The sequence below is a fragment of the Camelus dromedarius genome, chromosome 8, assembly GCF_036321535.1.
Source record: "Camelus dromedarius isolate mCamDro1 chromosome 8, mCamDro1.pat, whole genome shotgun sequence".
Taxonomy (NCBI): domain Eukaryota; kingdom Metazoa; phylum Chordata; class Mammalia; order Artiodactyla; family Camelidae; genus Camelus; species Camelus dromedarius.
Window position 1 is genome coordinate 34951426 of NC_087443.1, and position 20742 is coordinate 34972167.

Genomic DNA, 20742 nt, shown 5'->3' on the forward strand with positions numbered 1-20742 from the left:
CTCATGATTCTCCATTATCTTGATCTTTGGTTCCAGTGTAGAAATTCAGCTGCCTGCAGGAAGTTGAGGGCTGCTACTATCAAACTTTCTATATTGTCTCTGGTCCTTCAGGCAAATAGCAGGTGCATTTTCACTGTCCTGGGACAGAAATTACAGTTACAGAAACTCAAATTGCAATGGATACAGTATACCAAAGTAGAGAGGATTAAAGAGCTGATGGTCAGTGAAGTGTGTGTTTTAGCTGACATGCAAAATAGCCCATTTGCAAAGGAAATTATTTCCAATAGATGATGAGCTTGGCTACAATGAGAAATGCTTTAATGCTTTTAGAGACTCTTGTCCAAAAGGTCAGAGGAAGCAATAGACAAAAAAGGAAGGACAAGGATAGGAATTTTGGCCAGATGAGATAGAGAAAGGACTGGCAGTCACTGCAGATTTCTGCCACCAAGGAGGAAATCCAGGAAGACCACACAGGCTTCTCTTTATCACCACTTCAGTTGCCACTGAGGCCTGATATTGTAGACTGAGCACTAGGGAATTAAATGGCTCCCAGTCTCTCTCAGGTGTTGTATGTACCGGCACGTGGGCTGGTTTCCATGGAGAATATTCAACAGGCCATGGGAAGCGTTTGAGTTCACTTAACGTTGTTGCTTTGTTGGCCCCAGCAGTTCCTCCTCCACTCCTGAGGTGAGACTTCTCACTCCTCAGGTCCAGAGGTGCCCACAGGTGTGACAGGTGCTCATTCTACTTCATTCCTACCATCCTATGTCTTCTTACCTGAGCTTACAGAATCCTAGGGTGTCAAAGATTTAACAGAAGGAAAACGAAATGAGGTCAAGGCACTTGCCCAAGAAGTGTCCCCAATACAAAGCTTTTTGTCCACATTTTCCTGTCCAACTCGCCAAAATCTGCCCTTTTTCTACGTCCACCTCAAGTCCCCATCTTTAAAGTCCTAGCGTATTTAACATCAAAATCCATGTATCTCCATTACATGCTCTCCGTTGTTGCTTGCTGCTGCTTTCTGTGTCTGTCTTGACTCCCCACCAAGACACTAAGCCCCTTGAACATATGACCATATCTTATATACTGGGGCTTCTCAAATTTAATGTGTACAAAGATCACCTGGTTATCTGGTTAAGCTGGAGATTCTGGTTCAGAAGGTCTGGGATTGGACCTGAGACTGCACTTCTAACAAATTCCCCTAGGAGTGGTGCTGATGCTGCTGGCCCAGCATGGCACTTGGTAGCTGATTGATTGTTGCTTTCCCTCACAAGCATTGATAGACATTGGTTTTCCTGCCTGCAGTGTACTAAAGGGATAATAATAGTTGGTTTTGAGGAGGCAGTGCAGTGTGGGAGGTTAACACCCCGGCTTTGATCCACTCAAATAAAAAGGTAACATTTATCAAGTACTTATGTGATGAGCACTTTTTATGCATTATTAGACTTAATCTTTAGGGAAAAAAAACATTAAGTGAAAAACAAACAAAAAACCCCGTTGTGTTATGTTTAGGTTTTCAGAAAATAAGTATCAATTTCTTAAGTGATTTCTCTTTCCGTAGGACTACAGAATTTCTACAGATTCTGAATACAGTTCTCCTTGAAGAAAACCTTAGTCGGTCTCCTGTTAAGATTTTTATATCAGCTGATTTAAAAATCATTACTGATTTTTCACAGTAACCACTGTTTTATGCCTTCTATGAGTCTATGGAAAGTGTTTCAAAAGAATTTGAATCAACTAAAAGACAAGGGCGTTTAACTTGCATAACTCAGATAAGTGAATTTTGAACTTATTAAAATAAAGTTGTAATTCTTATTTCTGGGTTTCAGGAGCTCAGGAATAGTAAGTTTGGCCAGAGCAAAAATGCATTTGTCTCCAGACTTCTCTAAAAATCAAAATCTAACTAGTGAACATTTTGTTAATTAAAAACTTGATTTTCATGCTCAAAAGGAAAATTCATGTTTCTGACTCATTTTTCCCCTAGCATTGAGGACTGTTGTGTGTGTGTGTGTGTGTTCATGTAGATGTATGTATGTATTTTCACAATAATCCTTTGACTTGAGGACTATCATCCTCATTTTAACAGTGTGGAAGCTGAGGCTCCATGAGATGAAACGGCTTGCTCACTCTGGAACTGCTGCTGGGAGCTGACCCAGGATATGAATCCCACTATGTCTGTTTCCAAAGCTAACTTTAAAAATGTTTTTGTTTTGAAAAATTTTAAAAACTTAAAATTTCAAGAATGGTGCAATGAACATCCATATACTTCTCTAGATTCACTGATTCTTAACATTTGCAAAGCCCACATTCTTAATCATTCTACCATTTATTAGGCATGTCGTGTTTTTAGTATATTATACAACTTTTCTGTGTTTAATTTCTTTATCTGTAAGTGGATAAAAATATCTTTATTGAGAGGTTTAAAAATGAAGATTAAGTGAACAATGTATCCTTTCAGCAAATATTTATTGAGTTCCTACCATTCCAGGATGAATATGAGCATTGTTCTAAATCGGAAAAAAGCAAAGTAGCACAGTCAGTGCCCTCATGGAGCTCAGAGTCAGAGGTGGGGGGAACAGGCAGCAAAGGGCAAAGTAGGTAATTTCAGGTGGTTTAAGCACTGGGGAAGAGACAGGCTTCCTGGAGGAGGTGACCTCAAGGCCTGACTCATGAAAGGGAGTGAACCATGCATAAACGGGCAGAATGGTCCAGCTTGTCCAGAGTGGGTGCCTCACATCTCTTCATCCAACAAGAAAGGGAGATTGTGGAGTTTCTATTTTTAGAAATTGTTTTTAGAAGGGAACACATGCTCTCCGGGATAGACTAGAAAATAATCTGACAAAGGGTAGCCCAGGCCAGTACGCCTTTCAGAATCTGTTCTAGCTTTTTACATCTACAGCTTTTCACATGGTGCTGCAAAATAATTTCTGAGATTTCTGAAAAACAGCTATTATTAAAGTGCCTTGAATTCCCTTGCAATTCTTTCCTTTTAAGCATATAACTTTTAATATTAATAAACTATTATTAACTTGTGGCAGTTGCTGTCCAAGGAAGTCTGACTTGTGTTTCTGGAGTCTCAATAACCTTTTGTTTCTAATTTAGAAATTGGATGAAGACATGCATCAAAAAATTGCAAGGGAAATGAACCTTTCTGAAACTGCTTTCATCCGAAAACTACACCCAACTGACAACTTTACACAAAGTATGCTTTTTTTTTTTTTTTAACCATTCTTGAATGGCACCAGAAGCTACTTTTCCAGTGGAGGAATGGTACTTAAGGGAAGTGCCCATTTATTATTTGCATGCAGGTAGGAGAGAGAGGGGGAGATTCTGATTTGGTTTTCAGTTCATCTAGGGGAGCAGGTGTTGGTGAATTTGGATGTTTCAGCTCTAGATCTAGCACCGGGGAGCCTTAGGAGCCTTGCCTAGACTTTACTCCTCCTTTCACATGTTTCAGTGGTTAATCATGTTATTGAAGTATTTAGAAAAGAAGAAGAAAATGAAGACTTTGCAACCCCCGTACATGACAATGATCTTGTCTCTCTTTGGCTTTTCTCCTCCGAAGGTTCCTGCTTTGGATTAAGGTGGTTTACACCAGCGAGTGAGGTTCCTCTCTGTGGCCATGCTACCCTGGCTTCTGCAGCTGTGCTCTTTCACAAAATGAGTAATGTGATTTTCTTTTATGATCCTATTTATTAAATAGCAAATATTTTAAAATAAACTCTCACACATTCTTTCCAATGAGCCAAAGTGACTGATACAAAGATATTGCAACGTTTATTTCATGCGATTCATTATGCTGAAATAAAAACAGCAACTTTCAGTAACACTTTGATCTTTCTAAGTATGTGCCAGGCACATTGGCAAGCTATGGTCCTTATTCTCTAGAAGTCCTTTTTATTTTAGATAGAAGCTCTTTGGTCTCTGTGACTAACACAGGAGAGTTTACAAGACAGGAAAGGTGTCTCACATGATGCGATGTTGGAGTACCAAAAGGCACACTTTGCCCCCAGTATGTGAAATTCATTTTTCATTTTACAAGAGCTTCTTTACTCTGAATTTTAAGGATTCATGAGCCCCAAACATACACAGTTTACCTAATGAAGAGAGGATACAGCACCTTAACCCTACCAATTTCCATCTCAGCTGCACTTAGCGTAAGAGAGAAAGATCCAGGCTTTGTGGGAATAGGGTAGAGGAGAGATGCCTGGAAATGCCCTAAAAGTGGAGATGGAAGCAGCCATGACAAGTGTAAACAACAAACAGAAAGCTTAACGAGGAAATAAACAAGATGATACGACGGGAGGGAGGGGGTCGGAAAAGGAAGTTCTTTGTGGAGTTACTTAGATGGGGAGAGTAAAGGAAGGTGTGACAGGATGAGTTTCCCCAGGAAGCAGCCTCTGAGACACTGGCATGATGGAAGGACTGGGGGCAGTCTTCCTGGGATCAGTATTGGTAGGGGAGTAAAGAAAGCAGGATTGAATGCACGGAGAAGTTGAACTGCGAAGTGGTAGCAACAAAGAAAGGCCTGATAGTCCTCCATAGGGTGGGCCTCAGGTTAGATAAGAAAAAGCATGAAAAAATGCTTTGTAAATTATGATGTCTTACACTAATTATAGTGAAAGAATCAAACTTTGGGTTTCAGAGTATGAATTTTATTCTGTGGAAGTTAATCAGCAATACTAATTTCCTCACCTTTGTGATATGGTTAAGTTTTTCAGAAATACTAGGGAAGGGGATAGAACTAAGTCACAAATCTTTGTTTTTCACTAAAAACGTTACCTACCTGGAGATAAGTGGTCCAAGTTGTATCAGTAACATGAAGAGATATTGTATCAGGGGTTGTGATCCAATCTTTAAATCAAAGTTTTCAGTATAGCTTGGTTTGTTTATGGTAAGCCTGGTTTGTTCATATCAAGACTTGTTCATAATGTATATGTTCTATTTGTCATCCCCTTGGAATATCTTAGACCTGTAGAGTTTATAACTATAGTTTTAGGGGGTATTTAAAAATCTGCATTAGAAAGCATTATAGTTTCCCTATGAGCTAGGTTTAATTATTATCCCCATTTTATTGGTAAAATGAAATTAGTATAGGTTTAATTATTACCCCATATTATTGGTGAGGAAATTGAGGTTTAAGGAGGTTAAATAGTTTTCTCAAGGGCACAGTATGATGTCAAGTCCAATCAGTTATGTTCTTGGTTCTCAAATTAGAATCCAATGAGAGTTTTTACCACTTGGAACCCTAGTAATTCAAACCTGGGTCCCCTTTACAGGAACAGCACCACCAGGGAGTCTAAGACAACATATAGTGATCAAAACAGATGTGTAACTCTATAACAAAGTTTATTTTCCTATTTCTTGATTCCTTTCAAAGAGCTTTCTAATTAACAAAGTAAGTTTCTTTTCTTTCTTTCTTTTTTTTTTTTTGGTCCAGAAAACGCGAATAGCACTATAACCTTTGTCACTCTGAGTGGGGAACTAAAGGCCAGAAGAGCAGAGGATGGTATCGTCTTGGACCTGCCTCTTTATCCAGCTCATCCCCAGGTCAGTTGTTCCTAATTATTGCCATAAACTGTGTACACCTGACAGCTTGCCTGTTTTACAATGGTTTTGTCTTTTTCCCCAATCTAGGACTTCCTTGAAGTGGAGGACTTGATAAAGGTTGGTGAAAAGACTCCAACGTGAGCTCATGTGATTTGATCATCTGTCACTACCTGAACAAAATTTCGGTAGTATTTGGTCTCCAAAGATTAGCCTTCTGCCAGTATAAGTGTTCCAGTCTAAGCTTGGATGAATACTATGTGGTGCGTCTGAGGTTCGAATTTTCATATTGAATCTATTTGATGAGAAGGTTGAACGGTTTTCCTTGACTCGTCATTATCAGATTAGACTCCACTGAAGGATGGGGAGGGGAGACTGTGGCGTGGCAGGCGGAGAGTGAAAGGAAAGAATGGAAACTGCCTGGCAGCTGTCGGTGTCCTGATCTCTTCAGTGGAGAATGAGGTTGAGATGAGGGGGCCATGCTTTGATGGAAGGGAGCAGGAAAGCACAGGTAGGTACCTCGGTAGAGAAGACCAGATACACAGCCTGGCCTCCTCACGGGGTCTCTGTAGGGGTGGGGCTTAATAATGATGATGGTGGTGGTGGTGGTGGTAATGATAATAAAGAACACTTTTGAGTGTCTCCCTTGTATAGTAGCATGCATTAAGCATTTTAGTGCATTACCTCATTTCATTCTCACTCACCCAGTGCAGTAGGCACTACAGTTGTCTCATGCAGATTCCAGGGGTCCAGAGCACCCCTGGATGGCCAGGTGCTTAGTTGGTAGAGAAGGAAGGGCCCAGGTCTGGCCAGACCAAGGGCTGCCATGAGGAAAAAATGATTCTGTAAAATGACCTATTATGGATAGTACTGATACTTCTCAGTGAATTTTTAACTACAGCATTTATAATCTATTTAGTATTTTGCTTTATCTAAGTTTTTAAAGAATATAAGTATCATGGATTCTGGTTTTACCCTCAGCTCCACCTATGACTTGGGTTTTGGGAGACAAGCCAAATTCATAAATGATGTTCTTGAAGCATGTTGGCAAGAAAATGGAAAATATTCATTGTGGTAGGCCTTGTTCATGGAAGAAAGAACTTAAACTACTCTCTCTAAGCCTCAGGGTCAACATTTGTAAAATGGGGATGATGAAGCATTATCACGAGTATTGTCATTTTGTGTTCCTAGAAACTGGCAATAAGATTCTCAGCTGAGAATGAAACTTTCAAATTGACATGAGAATCCGTGCAGAGAAGGGTTGGATGACCCTTCAGAGAGATTGAAAGGCCCTGGAGAGCACCTGGGATCTGGCTGCAGAGTTCCCATGTCTGGAGGGAAGGGCAGCAGTGCTCACAGAGGCAGACATTCCAGGCACAACACATAGCAGAGAGAGTCTTGGCCTTGGGACCTAGAGCATCTCAGTCCCTTAAGGAAGATTAGAGCCCTGAAGCCACCTAATGACAGCCAGACAACTACCATGTAATTCTCATATGTTTAGCCGGCAGCCAGCGGTCGTGCCAAAGGATTACTCGGAGGGGCTTCTGTCCCCTCATAATCTCCCTCAGCACCCCAAGCCAACAAACAGACAAACTATGTCTTGGGTATGAGTAAGGTTATATGCAGTCTTAGGTAAAGGGTGAATCAAGGTACCTTTAGAAAATGTTGCTATGTTGGTGATCTGTAGCACACAGTGAATGAGCACAGCGTGCTTGCCAAGCAGAGCAGTGCTGAGACAAGTGCTCTAGTCCCCACCTCCCATCAGACTGCTGGTCCTGCATCCCTGCCATGTACAATCTTCTAGTTAACTGCTGCAGACCTCCACAAATATTTCATTAATCCTTACGACACTTCTAAAGGTGGGCACAAGGCCCCCACCTCTACAGGTAGTAGACAGTAGTGATTCAAAACTTTGATTCCAGGGCCCCTCAGACCTGGGCGAGGTATGTGCTGTGTGTGTGTGTGTGTGTGTGTGTGTGTGTGTGTGTGTGTGTAGAGGCACGTAGTAACACTTGTGAGCAACGTCCATCTTTGGCTCTCAGAGGGTTAACTCAGCTCCCTTAAAGGCCTCTTCTTTGAGCAACATCTTAAATCCCAAAACTGAACTGAACTTTTGGGACTGGAGATGTTGGGTGTGCCTGGCACAGAGCAGATGCTAGTGAGAGGTCGTTCTCTATTGCAGGGTCAAGGACTTGACCCAGGGCATACTCCTGAGGAGATTTTGGTCTGTCTCCACAGACTGCCATAGGTGACACCTTGGTTCAGGACATCCGCTATTCTCCAGATACCCGGAAGCTCCTTGTCCGGCTCAGTGATACTTATAACAGGTAAACAAGATATCTGGCTTCGTCAGCACTTTGGGGAGGGCAGAGCACACAGATTTATAGCTCTGGCTTGGTCTGCCTGTGCTACGTCTGGTCAAACCATGATTTACGCAGCCAGAGAGTTTTGTTCCCAGGTAGGAAGATACCGTCCTTGCTCTTCCATCCCCTGCTGCCGAGCAGTTCTGGCAAGCTGCACCCTCGCCCGTCTAACTGGGTAGCGGGTGGTCTGTGGAATGAGTTTGTCCTAATCCATCCCCTTTATGAACAAGGTCATTTCTGGAGAGCCTGAAAGTGAACACACAGAATCTGCCGCAAGTGGAAAACACAGGGAAGGTGAAAGGACTCATTCTCACCCTCAAGGGAGAGCATGGTGGGCAGACCCAAGAGTTTGACTTTTACTCCAGATACTTCGCGCCGTGGGTTGGTGTGGCTGAAGACCCCGTAACAGGTACTTTTCGACTTGAGTCCTGAGGAGGGCTCAACAGTGGAGGAGGATAACAAACAGCTGATGAAGTGCCCTTCACATGACCTTTCAGGTTGTTTGGGTCTTGAGCTGCCTTTGTTTCTTGGTCTCCCCCTACCCCATCCCTTCACTGAAATCTCATGTGAAACACAGAATGAAGGAGGCAGTATAGCAGGGTTAGACTTCAGTGTCAGACAGCCCTGGTTTGCATCCGAGCTTCCTGGCTGTTGACCTTGGGCAAAGGACTTAACTTTTTAAAGCTTGTTCCCTGTCTATAAAATATGGATAATGCCTCATAGGGTTATGTCCATGTTAAGTGGTTAGCACAGGGCCTGGCACAGGATAATTGCCAATAACTGTTAGGTATTTTTTAATAATAACAGCAAAACTGTCTCCCCAAGCCTCCACTTCCAGGTCTGTCATTTGCAAAATCCAGTGACCAATGTCCACTACACCCCCAAAGCCTTTTGTCCTTTTCAGTGACCAGCCTGTAGGATCATTGACATCTACATAAGATCTGGTTTTTGAGGGATAAAGTCGTGGGCTGCGTGTGGGAAATAGAAATAGTGTTTTTTCCTCCCCTCCTCCTTTCCCAGACCTGCCCACAAAGTAGGTGGGATAGGTTCAGAAACATGGGTATTTAGGATCTTCTACCAGCCAGAAGCAGAGAGATGAAATTAAAGATGGGCAAAAAAGGGAAGCCACCTACTTTCAGCCTCTTGAGAAGAGTGGACTGGGCAGGAAAAGGGGGGATGTTCACGGAGGACACTTACGCATGAGAAGGTGGCCAGTGCAGAAGGAGGCTGTGCAGAGACTTCGAGGCTCCTGGTCTGGTTAGATGGCAGGAGCTGGGTTAGTTTCAGGGCCTTGACTTAGTTACCCCCTGAGGAACAAAACATAAGAAATTCAAAGCTCAGCAAGCAAGCACTTTTTTTAAAGACTCAGGAAAATGCCCAATGCCATCCCAACAGTCCAACTCAACCTTCCCTGTGGAAAAGAAGTTCTGAGTGGATTTAAACATGCACAGCTGCTTCACAAAGATCTTAATTAGCACAGAGAGCAAGTTTTTTTCCCCCCTGTAATAATGCTTTTCTAGAGTGGGAAGGTCTTTGGACAGTGATGACCAACCATCTCAGTTTGCTTGAGACAGACTGATTTCTCAGCATACTTCTTTGCTAAAACCAGGACAGTGTCAGACACACTGGGATGCTTGGGCACCCTACGTGAGCCCCCCATAATATTGAGCAAGTTTTCCTGAAGTAGGGGCTTTTCCCAAACCATCCTTTTCTCTCCCAAAGACTTTTCTCTCGGGTATTACTTTATATTTTTTTTCTTCATTTTAATATCATCTCTGATTTAAACCTAGGGCATAATCATGTGAAAAAAATACTTCAGTTAAAGAAGTTCTTTTGGCACCAAAAGCCTGGGAATGTTAGAAAAGTTGGCCTTTTGTTTGAGTTCCCACCTTTCCTTGCGTATGTGTCCTAGGAGGAAGGAGATGTTTTCTCTTGAAAGATGCAGACATATTTAGATGAAGGCCTTGATTTTCCTGTCGTGGGCTGACAATGAGTAGACAAGATAATAATTAAAACTTGCAGTTTAATTCAACCTTCAGAAAGTGTAAGACATGGCAGATACATCACCTGGAGGAACTTATCCCTAAATTCTGTGTCTTCCTTTCTATCTACACTCATAATTCCACACTCTTCTGTAGCCATGGCCCACGTAATGACTAAGTCATCTAATGTTTAACCAAACTGGATGGTTGATTGTTTATGAATTTACCACAAAGTTGTTGCTGTTTTCTTTGGGATTGTACCATAATTTTCCACTTCTTTTAAGGGTCTGCACACACTGTTCTCAGCAGCTACTGGTCCCAGCAGCTGGGGAAGAAAGACATGCACGGTAGGACAGCTCTTTTTCAGTTTTTTTAGTTTGCTTAACTTTAAGCTAGGATTCCTTCTCATATGTACTATCCACTTGAAGATGTATGAAATGATAAATACCACCCACATGAAAATGAAAGGCTTTAAATTTCTTCACCCTGAACCTTCTGTTCAAAACACCCTCCACCCCAAACATCTGCCACCTCTGTCTCTCCCAGCACACAGACACACTTCTAATACAGTAAGTGCCCAATAAATGTTTGTTTAATAAAGTTAACTAGCTGTCTAACTTTGGCACAGAAAGGATATTTATAATGTGACAAGTTGAGATTCCATGATTACCAAGGTTCCTTACTGACATTGCTAGTCATGGGGTTAAGTCAAACAAATTGCTTTGGAACCAAGTCTGCTAGTGATTAATATGTTGCTCAGGGGCAGAGAAAATAGATGGCAGCTGGTGGAGGCTACACAGCTAGTAGCCTCATGTAGTACAGGCTGCATAACTAAGTAGGAGTTTGACCTCAGAGGATGGAAGTCATACTTAGTGGGATGGTTAAGCCTCTGTGACTCTGATTTGGGAATAGCAGTGTGGCTATTCTCTTTCTTTTGTGAGCTTAGTTACTCCCTTCAGTTCCAGGAAGGCTGAGGCTGTGCCTCTTGTTTGCCTGACACATTAGGTTTCTTGATAACCACAATTAGTGAATGAACTCCCTTTGTCCCACTCAGACCTGGGAAGATGGAGCCCTCTCAGAAGTGCCAAGAACACCACTTTTTATTTTCTTAGACGTTTAGTCCTAGCCTCTATCTTTTCACGCATCCTTGTTTACTCCTAGACAGAGCCAGGGAGAAAGCGATGGGTGGGGTGTGTCTGAGGCATGACGAAAAGTGATAAAAAGTGGCTCAGGAAGGGAAGATGTGGAGCTGTGTGTTTTGTGAATCAAATTGAACATGTGGCCCCCACAGTCCACGGGTGGGCCAGGCAGTAACATGGACAAATAAAGGAATGTATTTTTTAAATTAAATTAAGAAATTATTTTTTATTGAGGTAACATTGATTTGTGACATTATATAAGTTTCATGTGTACAGCATTATATTTCTACTTCTGTATACCCTACAACACACTCACCACCAAAAGTTTATTTTCCATCCATCACGTACAGTTGGTCCCCTTTATCCATTTCAGTCTCCCCTACCCCTCCCCACTCCTTCTCCTCTGGTAAACACTACTCTGTTCTCTGTATCTACACATTTGACTTTGTTGGGTTTGCTTTGTTTAGTTATTTTGTTTTTGTTTGTTTGAAGGAATATCTTCTTAAAACTTACCTGGGAGGATTCTAGAGCTTGTAATAAGAGATTTCTCACTATGTTCTCCTAATTAAAGAGGGTGAAAATGATCTTAATTCATGATTCTTTTATGTGTTCTTTAGCCTTTCAGTGTTCCCACCGAGGAGGAGAACTGAAGATTTCACTGCGTCCTGATGGACGAGTTGACATTGAGGGGGGTGCTGCTCTTGTGTTGGAAGGCACGCTGACAGCCTAGAGATGCTTGTGCTGAGATGCCTCTGTCTTGAATCACTAAGTATTTTCTGCATGAAAGGAAATGTTAGGGGCTGCCTTGAGCAAGCCTACAAGATAGTCCACTTAATCCTCCTGTTAGAAATAGAACAATGAAGATTTATTCATGGATATTTAATAGTGCTTCCTGACTAATTAACTAATGGAGTTCTGGCTCTACCTGTGAGTGTATTGGAAATGTAAGTAACCAGTAACAAAGAATAACATTGTCATCTCTGATTATGACTACCAGGCACAGAGTGAGGAACAAATTTATGAGGAGTAAGATCAAGCCATTTAAAACTTAGGTATAAGTACCTGATAGAATATTTTGCACCATTAAAAAGACCCAATAACTGTGGAAATGTACAAAGAACTTTCATGATATAATACTAAGAAAGAAAATTACAGTAGACTATAAAATGTTAGCAATGTTATGCTATGTCTATGGAGAATACAAATTTACAAGGACAAGGATGGATCATGAAGATAGAAAAGTGAGAAGTTTTTATGTGGGGGTTAAGATTGGGAGTAATTTTAATGTATCTTAAATTATTTCCTTTATTGGAACACATTCATGTTCAATAACTAAAAATCAGGATATATAACTAAATGACTAAAAAGCCCAGAAATTTTTTTAAAAAGGTGTGTGACTTTCAGTGGTAAAATTAAACACATATCTTTATCTTGATATATAGCTTTAGGGCTATAACTTGAAAGGGATTCTTCTCTTACCTTAGTAAAATGGGTTTTAACATAACATTAAATTCAATTAAATCTATAATATTGAATACTCATAGTTGATCTTGGGATGGGGACTTTTCCAAGTCATTAAGAGTGTTTAAAGTGATCTCACTGATGGCAATTCTCAGCCATCTCAAAAAACTGCAAGCTAATCAGTTAGAAATTCCTGTAATGTCCTAATTTTTTTTCACCTTCATGCTACCATGTGTTCTGTTTTTATTTAGTTTTGCTAAGGCATATGAGAGTTAACTTACTATAGCAGTAATCTTGTGTTTCTCCTAGTTTGCAAGGAAGTAATTCACCATCTTTGTGCTTTACCTTAATGAGTAACCAGGACCTGCCACACACCTCGCAGCTCATCACAACTCAGGAGGGTTACTACACCAGGGTGAGACTCACTTGAGGGTTTTCACAAAGTGTAAGATTTTCCCAACCTGGAACTGAATTGTATGAATGATTTTATACAAATGCATAGTTGAAAGGTTCTGAATTTTTATCTCTCAAATGTATGCTAAATTCTTAACAGATATTTTTGGAGGAAGCAAGTCCCTGAGATGATTCTGAATTCTTCTGTGCATGAAAGTTGCCATATGAAGCATCTGAATTTTCATCCTATTTTCAGACCCTATGTTCACTTTTTTTTTAAATCTTGGGCAGTGGTATCATTTATTATAATACTTTTTTGTTTTTTTGGTTCTTGATTGAAGTATAGTCAGTTACAGTGTGTCAGTTTCTGGTGTATAGCACAATGTCCCAGTCAAGCATATACATGCATATATTCGTTTTCATATTCTTTGTTCACTTTTGTAAGTGACTTTAAAAAAATTATCCATTTAGCAATGGACAGTTGAGTCAGAATAGTCAGGGCAACTGATTATATTTACTGTGTTTGCTCGGTCAGCCTGCTGAAGATTGATCTAGTGGCCATGGTGGGCACAGTGCTCCAGAAGTGACAGTCAGGGAAGCAGGAGTGGGGGTAGGACAGGCATACCCGACGAGATAAATAAGAAGAAATGAAATGACATCTTTGGGTAGCAGGAAAAAGAGCCTCTAGAATTAGCATGCTGTATAGAGTGAGTTTTCTGCTGATATGAGTAGGGCAGGTTTGAGGGTGCTTTAAAAACTCTAATTCCAGCTAGATTTTCCACTGCCTCTTCTGCTTCTGCCCACCTCTTGCCCACCTGATCTTACTAAAGTGGACATAGGGGGATGTCAAGGGGGGATTATTAGAGGTGTATCCCAACACTCAAATATAGTGTTGCTGTTGATTGAAAAAAGTGCTCCTAGCTAACATCAGCATCCCCTGGTGTATTGAGTTAGACTGGGTTATGCTAATGTTTGACATATCCACAAAATCACAGTGGCTTAATATAACAAGCTTTTATTTGTACTTGTACTAGTTGTCTCATACCAGTCAGGAGGAGGGTCTCTGTTCCTCATGATCATGTAGGCGCCCAAGCTGATTTTGTGTTGTGCCATCTCAACATGTGGCCTCCATGGTTACTGTGGCAGGAAGAAAGAGTGTGTGGAAATTTCACTATGTTTTGTCTCAGAAGTTATAGGTGTCAGTTCTACTCACAGCTGGAACTGGTCATATAACCTCACTTAATAGCAAGGGAGCTGAGAAATATGGAGGAGCTCATGGATATATTCTGTATACTGTAAATATTGCTGCCACACCTGGGGAAGATTTTTAGGCTCCTCAGATGGTTCCCCCTAGGATAGTATCGCTTGTGTAAATTCATCACAGTCCAGGGGCTCAGAAGTCTATTATGTAAATTTAGAGCGAATCTCTCTCAGGTGCAGATTCACATTAACCTAACACATAGAGACTGATGTGTAAAGCTAGAGTACTATTTTAAAATTTTACAACGAGAAATGTAAGCTTGGAATGAGTTAAATCAGAGCGTTTTCTCCCCATTTGCATATCTGTTTGGAAAGCCAAATTATAGTCAGAAAGCAGCGTGGTGTCTACAAAGATGAAACAAGGAGAGTTAGCAAAACAAACCAAAATGGCAGATGGTCATCAAGCCACTTTGATAAGCCTCTCCACTTTAACCATGCATTGGGATCCCATTATATCACATTTAATTTACTTGAATTTGACTATACGTGTCCAGGGCAGGGCCAAATGTGATTTTAGTGTTTAAATATACTTCTTTTTAGAACAACCATAGTCCCTAATTCAAACCAACAACTTCTAGCACTCAACGAAACAATGATGTGTTCCAGCACTGGAGGAAAAACTGGCAGCAGTGGGCTTGTGTATCTGCCTACTGTATGTTGTAGGGTCTTTACAGAATTTCCAAGGATTATTTTGGCAACACTTGATGTTTGCCTTGTGAACATGCCCCTAACATAGCCTTCCATGATCCCCACCTTCTGCTGTTCAGACCCTTTCCCACATTGCACCAGGGTTGGTCTGTGTGACCCATAGAATATTCAGAAGTGAGAGTATGTCACTTTTGAGATTAAGGTATAAAAGATCACATCTTCTGTTTTGGTCCATTTTTGTGTCGGTCTGTCTGTTTCTTTCTCTTTCCCTCCCTCTCTCTCTCTCTCTCTCTCTCTCCCCTTCTCTCTCATCACCTGCTCTATGGGAAACCAGCTGCCCTTTGTGAGCAGCCTTAAGGAGAGGCCCATGGAGCAAGGAACGGAGAGGCCCATGGAGCAAGGAACTGAGGCCTTTGATCAACAGCCACGTGAATGAGCTTGGAAGCATCTCCTCTAGGCTCAGGTGTCTGCAGTCCTGCTGATTCCTTGCCTGCTGCCTTGTGAGGCCCTGAGCCAGAGGACCCAGCTAACCTGTGCCAGATTCCTGACCCACCGAAACTCAGATAATGTTTATTGGTTTAAGTTGTGAGGTAATTAACTTTGCAGCAATAGATAACTAATATACATGCTGTCTTTTTATTTTTAATTATATTATGGAAATTTCAAACATATGCAAAAGTAAAGAGAATAGTTATGAGCTCCCATGAACCAATCACCCATATTCAACCATTTTTAACTCATGGCCAATTATTTATACCTCTACCCACTCTCCCTCCCCTCTGGATTATACTGAAGCAGATCCCAGAATCATATACTTTCATTGGCAAATGTTTCAATATTTAGCTCTAAAATATAAGGGCTCTTAAAAAAAGTAACCACAATACCAATATAACATCTATGTGATATTGTCTATGGTAGGACAGACTCTTAATGTCACTGCATGATTCCCGCCTTCTTGTGTTCATGCTCTTGTGTAATCACCTCCCATTGAAGGTGACTTCCTTCTAACCAATGAATTAGGACGAAGGTGATGGGTTATATGTGATTACATGTATATGATCACAAGATTATGTTACATAAGACTGTAGCATTAATCTTGCCGGAGTCTCTCTCCCTTGTTGGCTCAGAGGAAGTGAGGTACCATGTCGGGGAATTCTAAAAATCACTTCCAGTAGCCTCTAGAAGCCAAGGGCAGCCTCTTGCCAAGAGCCAGCGCGAAAAGGAGGCCCTCAGTCCTGCAATAACAAGGAACTAAATTCTGCCAACAACCCAAGTGAGCTTGGAAGCAGATCTTTCCCCTCAGTTGAGTGTTTGTGTGAGATGGAGACCCCAGCCCTGCCTCATATCTTGATTGCAGCCTTGTGAAGGACCCAGCTAAGCCACACCTGGACTCCCGACCCACAGAGACTGTGAAATAACAACTGTTTTAAGCTGCTAGGTTTATGGTAATTGGTATGCGGCAAAGGAAAACTATTACAACATTAAAAAATTAGAAATAATTACTGAATACTATTGAGTATCCAGGTAATATTTCTATTTTCCTGATTGCCTGATAAAATTTTTTATAGTATTTTTGTAAGAACTAACTTTAGCCTGCCTTTGAGTGAGAGTCTCTTGTACATAACCTGCCTCAAAGCACAGCTCAGCCTCTCTCCCAGATCCAGCCTACCTGGGCCCTGAATGCTTGCCTCCCTGAGCAGCCTTACCCAGGGCCTCCATTGCCGGCCAGCCCTGTATTTTCACTTCGATCAGCTTATAGTCAAGCAGTTCTGTTCCACTGATGTCGTCAGACATTGCCAAATACTCCTGAGGTGGGGCAGAGGCAAGATCCATCACCCTGGCTGAGAACCTCTACTGTAAGTTGCCCTTATTTTTCTCTTTTCTGATTTTATTATTATTTTTTAATGGTTTAACTCTTAGAGGGTAGATTATTTGCCTCTTTCCAAGTTCTTTTTGGGGTGGGAATCCTTCTTGCTATCGCTCTTATGTATTCTGTAAGTTAGGTGCTCAGCTGGGACCTGTATTCCCAGGCCAGGGGTCAGATTTGCTGCTCAACAATCTGACATTGTTGGTAAAAAAGCGATTTTCTGTCTCCTGTACATCAGATACTAGAAGTGCTAGAAGCTGGCAGGCTGGAGAGCTGGGGGGACAGACGGCAAAGGAGATTAGAGAGGGAGCTTACAGACCTCTCAAGGGACCCTAACTGGGGAGACCAGGCTCATCCTTTCATGAAAAGATAATGAGCACTTGCACTGGTCTGTCATTAAGCACAGACACTGGTGCAAAGGCAGAGTCAGCAGAGTGTTGAAGGACAAGGCTTAGAAGGACTGGGGCATGAACAAAGCTTCAGAGGTGAAGGCTCAAGTCATGTCTGTTTGCGTTTTGTCTAGAGTTTCTATGTCTTGAAAGTAGTTAGGTTCTATAGGGGCAGAGAGAAATAAAAGAAAGTAATTATTAAACTAACAACGAAACTGGAGAGAGAATATGTAAACACAAACACAGATAAATAATACTGAAAGCTGTTCTAACTGTTGTCTTTTTAAACTATTAAAATCTATAGAAAGGACATAGGAACCATGGCAATTGTGAGTCACTCTCAGTGTATGAGAAAGGAACTGTGGTTCTCTAAGTGCGGTCCCCGGACAAGCAGTATCTGCACCACCTGGGAGCTTATTAGGAATGCAAATTTTCAGGCCCCATCCCAGACCACTGAATCAGAAGCTCTGGAGATGGGGACCAGAAATCTGGTTTTTAACAAGCTCTCCAGGTTATTCTGGTGTACACTTCAGTTTGAGAACCACTGGTGTTCAGCCGTGTTTTCTTCCTTCCTGAGTGACAATTGCCTGTGTAGCTCAGTAACTTTTAAATGTGCATTGTCTCAAAATCTCCCTGGCCATGCCAGTGTACTTGCTGTTTAGTGCAGTTTTGGAGGAGCTGGGTTGTTTTTTTTTTTTTGGTTTTTTGTGGTTTTTTTTTTTTTTTTAATTCCTTTTTAGCTTCTAGTTCTGTTCAGCATAGAAAAATTAGCTGTGCTCAGGTGGGAGCTGTTCAGTAATGTGTTGGTAATGTACAGATTAGTTAATCAGCCATGATTTATTAATGATGAATTAATTATACCTGATTGTGCAGTTCTGCTAGCTAAATGGAGCTTTAAAGGAGTTATTTTATTAATCATCATGGTGCTAATTGCAGACACTTACAGAAGGATCACTAATTAAACATGCAACCATATGCAGAAAAAGTTGTGGACTGCTGAGACCTGCAAGAATAAGAAACCCTGATTTTTAGGGGAGCCAAAACAAATTTTATTTTAGGCAGTATTAGGGAGTTGGCTTGGCAATGTTAATCATTCTTTGCAAATTAATATTGTAATCTTTTCCCTATGTCAAAAAGTATATAACAGTCCAGTGAGGCTCTAGGTAAAGGGAAGATTGTTCAATCCTCTTTTCTCTTTTATACACATACAAATGGTCTTTGCTAAGCAGAGACCATCGATTGATGGGATGGGCCTTACAGAGGAGAAAGTAAAAACCACAAACCAGTCCTCTATACTAGAGAGCATGAGGTGAGTCTGAGGTTGTGAACTCTTAGAGACCAGGAACACCCTGTGTATTGAATCACAGTGAAAGGATTCACAGCCTTGTGCTGTTGGAGCAGAGAAAGAAATGAGACTGTCCAGTCGAAGGGGAATCAGGTAAACTCAAGGATAGCTAAATAATAGAACAATTTTTAGCTCAAGATAGATTAAAGCTGTTTCCTGACTTTTTGTTGTTATGAATATTTGTTTGGAGTTATGCAGCATCCAAACACCAACCTCCAAGTTTGTCCTAGCACCTTAGTTGGGAAGTTCTCATTGTGAGTAGTCAAGGAGGTAGTGGCCAACTTCCTCCAGGGAAACCAAAGTGGCCCCTCCCTGCACATCATGGGACAGGCATGCTATTCAGGCTCAGCCAAATCAGAAACTATTTCCTGAAAATTTGGATCCTGAGCAAGGAAAGCAGTACTGTAGAGGTGACTAGAGGTCCTGGTCCCTGCAGAGGCCACCCCGTAAGGATCTGGCCATTGGAGAAGCTGCTCAGGATAATGGCTGTAGGGATATTTGGTAATTTTGGTGCAGTAGGTAATATGGTCAAGGGTGTATAGTATGAGCGTATCATAAATGTGTGATGATGAGAATGGTGATGACAGACTTCAAGATTGTCTTGATTTTGGGTGAGTCCCCCATCCTGCACATTACCTAGCCTATTCATTGGATTAGGATTGAGCATGTGATATAACTCTGGGTAATGAGAAATGAAGGTAGATTCTCAGTTCAGGAAGCCAAGAGAGGAAAAGAACCTGGAGTGGGGTGAACTAGCATTTGGCACATAGGTTTACTTAATCTCCCAACTTTTGATATGTAATTACTCTCTCATTGGTGCTTAGTACCTCTGAGTCAAGTGGTCTTCTGTTTTATATCCTCCAAAGAAAACATACCAGTTTCTCTCACAGTGGGGAGAGGGAATTGCTCAATGTGTGGAATTGGGCATATATATATTGTGTATTTTAACATATGTATACAATATATATCTACCATATAGATCAAGGTACAGAATATTTCCAGCACCCCAGAAGGTTCCTTTATTCCCCTTTTCAGTAAAAGCAAACAGACTAAACAAAACAAAAACCAAAAAACAAACAAAAAACCCAATTCTCTATCTTCAATTCCTAAGAGAATTACAGCTCTGAGAGATCTATCACCATAAATTTGTTGTCTATTCTTGAGCTTTTATAAATGGAATCATACAGTATGTACTGTTTGGTATTTGGCTTCATTCATTCAATGTAATATTTTTGAGATTTATACCTGTTGTTGAGTTCATTCTTTTTTGCTATATAATATTCCATTATATAATTACACTACAATTTGTTTATACCATCTGTATTTGATGATCATTTGGGGTTGTTTCTAATTTGGGGCTATTTGGGAAAGTGGTGTGAACATTCTGGTACATGCCTTTTGGTAGACTTAGACACTCATTTACCTTGGATAGTATACCTAGGAGTATAGTTGCTGAGTAATAGGTTTAGCATCTGTTTTAATAAATATTGCTAAATCATTTTCTAATCTAGTTGAATGAATTTACAATTTACACATTTACCAGTAATGTGCGAGAGTTGTACTTCACATCCTTACTATCCTTGAGGGTGTCAGTCCTTTAAATTTTAGCCATTCTTGGGGAGTGCATTGTGATATCTCATTGTGGTTTTAAATTACATATCCTGGTGAGAACTGGTGTTGAATATTTCTTTACAGGCTTATTGAATATTTTGAGATCTTTTGTGAAAGTGCCATTTAATCTTTTTCCACTTTGTAATTGGGTTGTTTGTCTTTTTTATTGATTTGTGGGGTTCTTGGTATATTTTAGATGTGAATCCTTTGTCATATGTATGTATTGTGACCATCTTTTCCAAATATATGGCATATATTCACTTTCTTAATGATATTTTCATTGAAAAAATTTTAATAAAGCCAAATTTATCAATTTTATCTTTCATGGTTAGTACTTTTTACATCCAGTTTAAGAAATCAACCCCAAGAATATGAAGGTTTTTCTCCTATGTTTTATTTTAGACAATTGGCTATTTTATTTTTCATATATAGATCCATGATCCACCTTGAATTAATATTTATATATGGTGTAAGGTAGAGATCAATGTTCATTCTTTTACAGATAACCAATTGCTCTAGTACTATGTACTAAAAAAACCAAAAACCAAAAAACACCTTCCCCACTGATTACAGTAATATCCTTAAATCAACTGATGGTATGTGTGAGTCTTTTTCTGGACTTTCTTTTCTGTTCCATTGGCTTATTTCTCTATCTTTGCATCAACACACTCTCTTAATTACCATAACCTTAGTCAGTCTTAATATCTGGAAATGTAAGTTGGCCAACTCTTGAGGAT

General features: G+C 40.7%; 1 protein-coding gene across 11 annotated transcripts in view; it reads left to right on the forward strand.

Annotated features, from left to right (window-relative positions):
* PBLD (phenazine biosynthesis like protein domain containing) overlaps positions 1–20323 on the forward strand; it is a 38543-nt gene extending 18220 nt beyond the window's left edge. For 9 of the 11 annotated variants that reach the window (XM_064488119.1, XM_010985810.3, XM_064488120.1 and 6 more), the window contains 8 exons: positions 3103–3202; positions 3566–3664; positions 5441–5550; positions 5638–5667; positions 7786–7874; positions 8141–8319; positions 10177–10239; positions 11649–20323. In XM_064488119.1, coding sequence (XP_064344189.1) covers positions 3103–3202; positions 3566–3664; positions 5441–5550; positions 5638–5667; positions 7786–7874; positions 8141–8319; positions 10177–10239; positions 11649–11761 — 783 coding nt within the window. In that variant the 3' untranslated portion in view covers positions 11762–20323. The other 2 variants (XR_010381940.1, XM_064488122.1) reach the window with 2 other exon arrangements.
* The last annotated feature ends 419 nt before the right edge of the window (positions 20324–20742 follow it).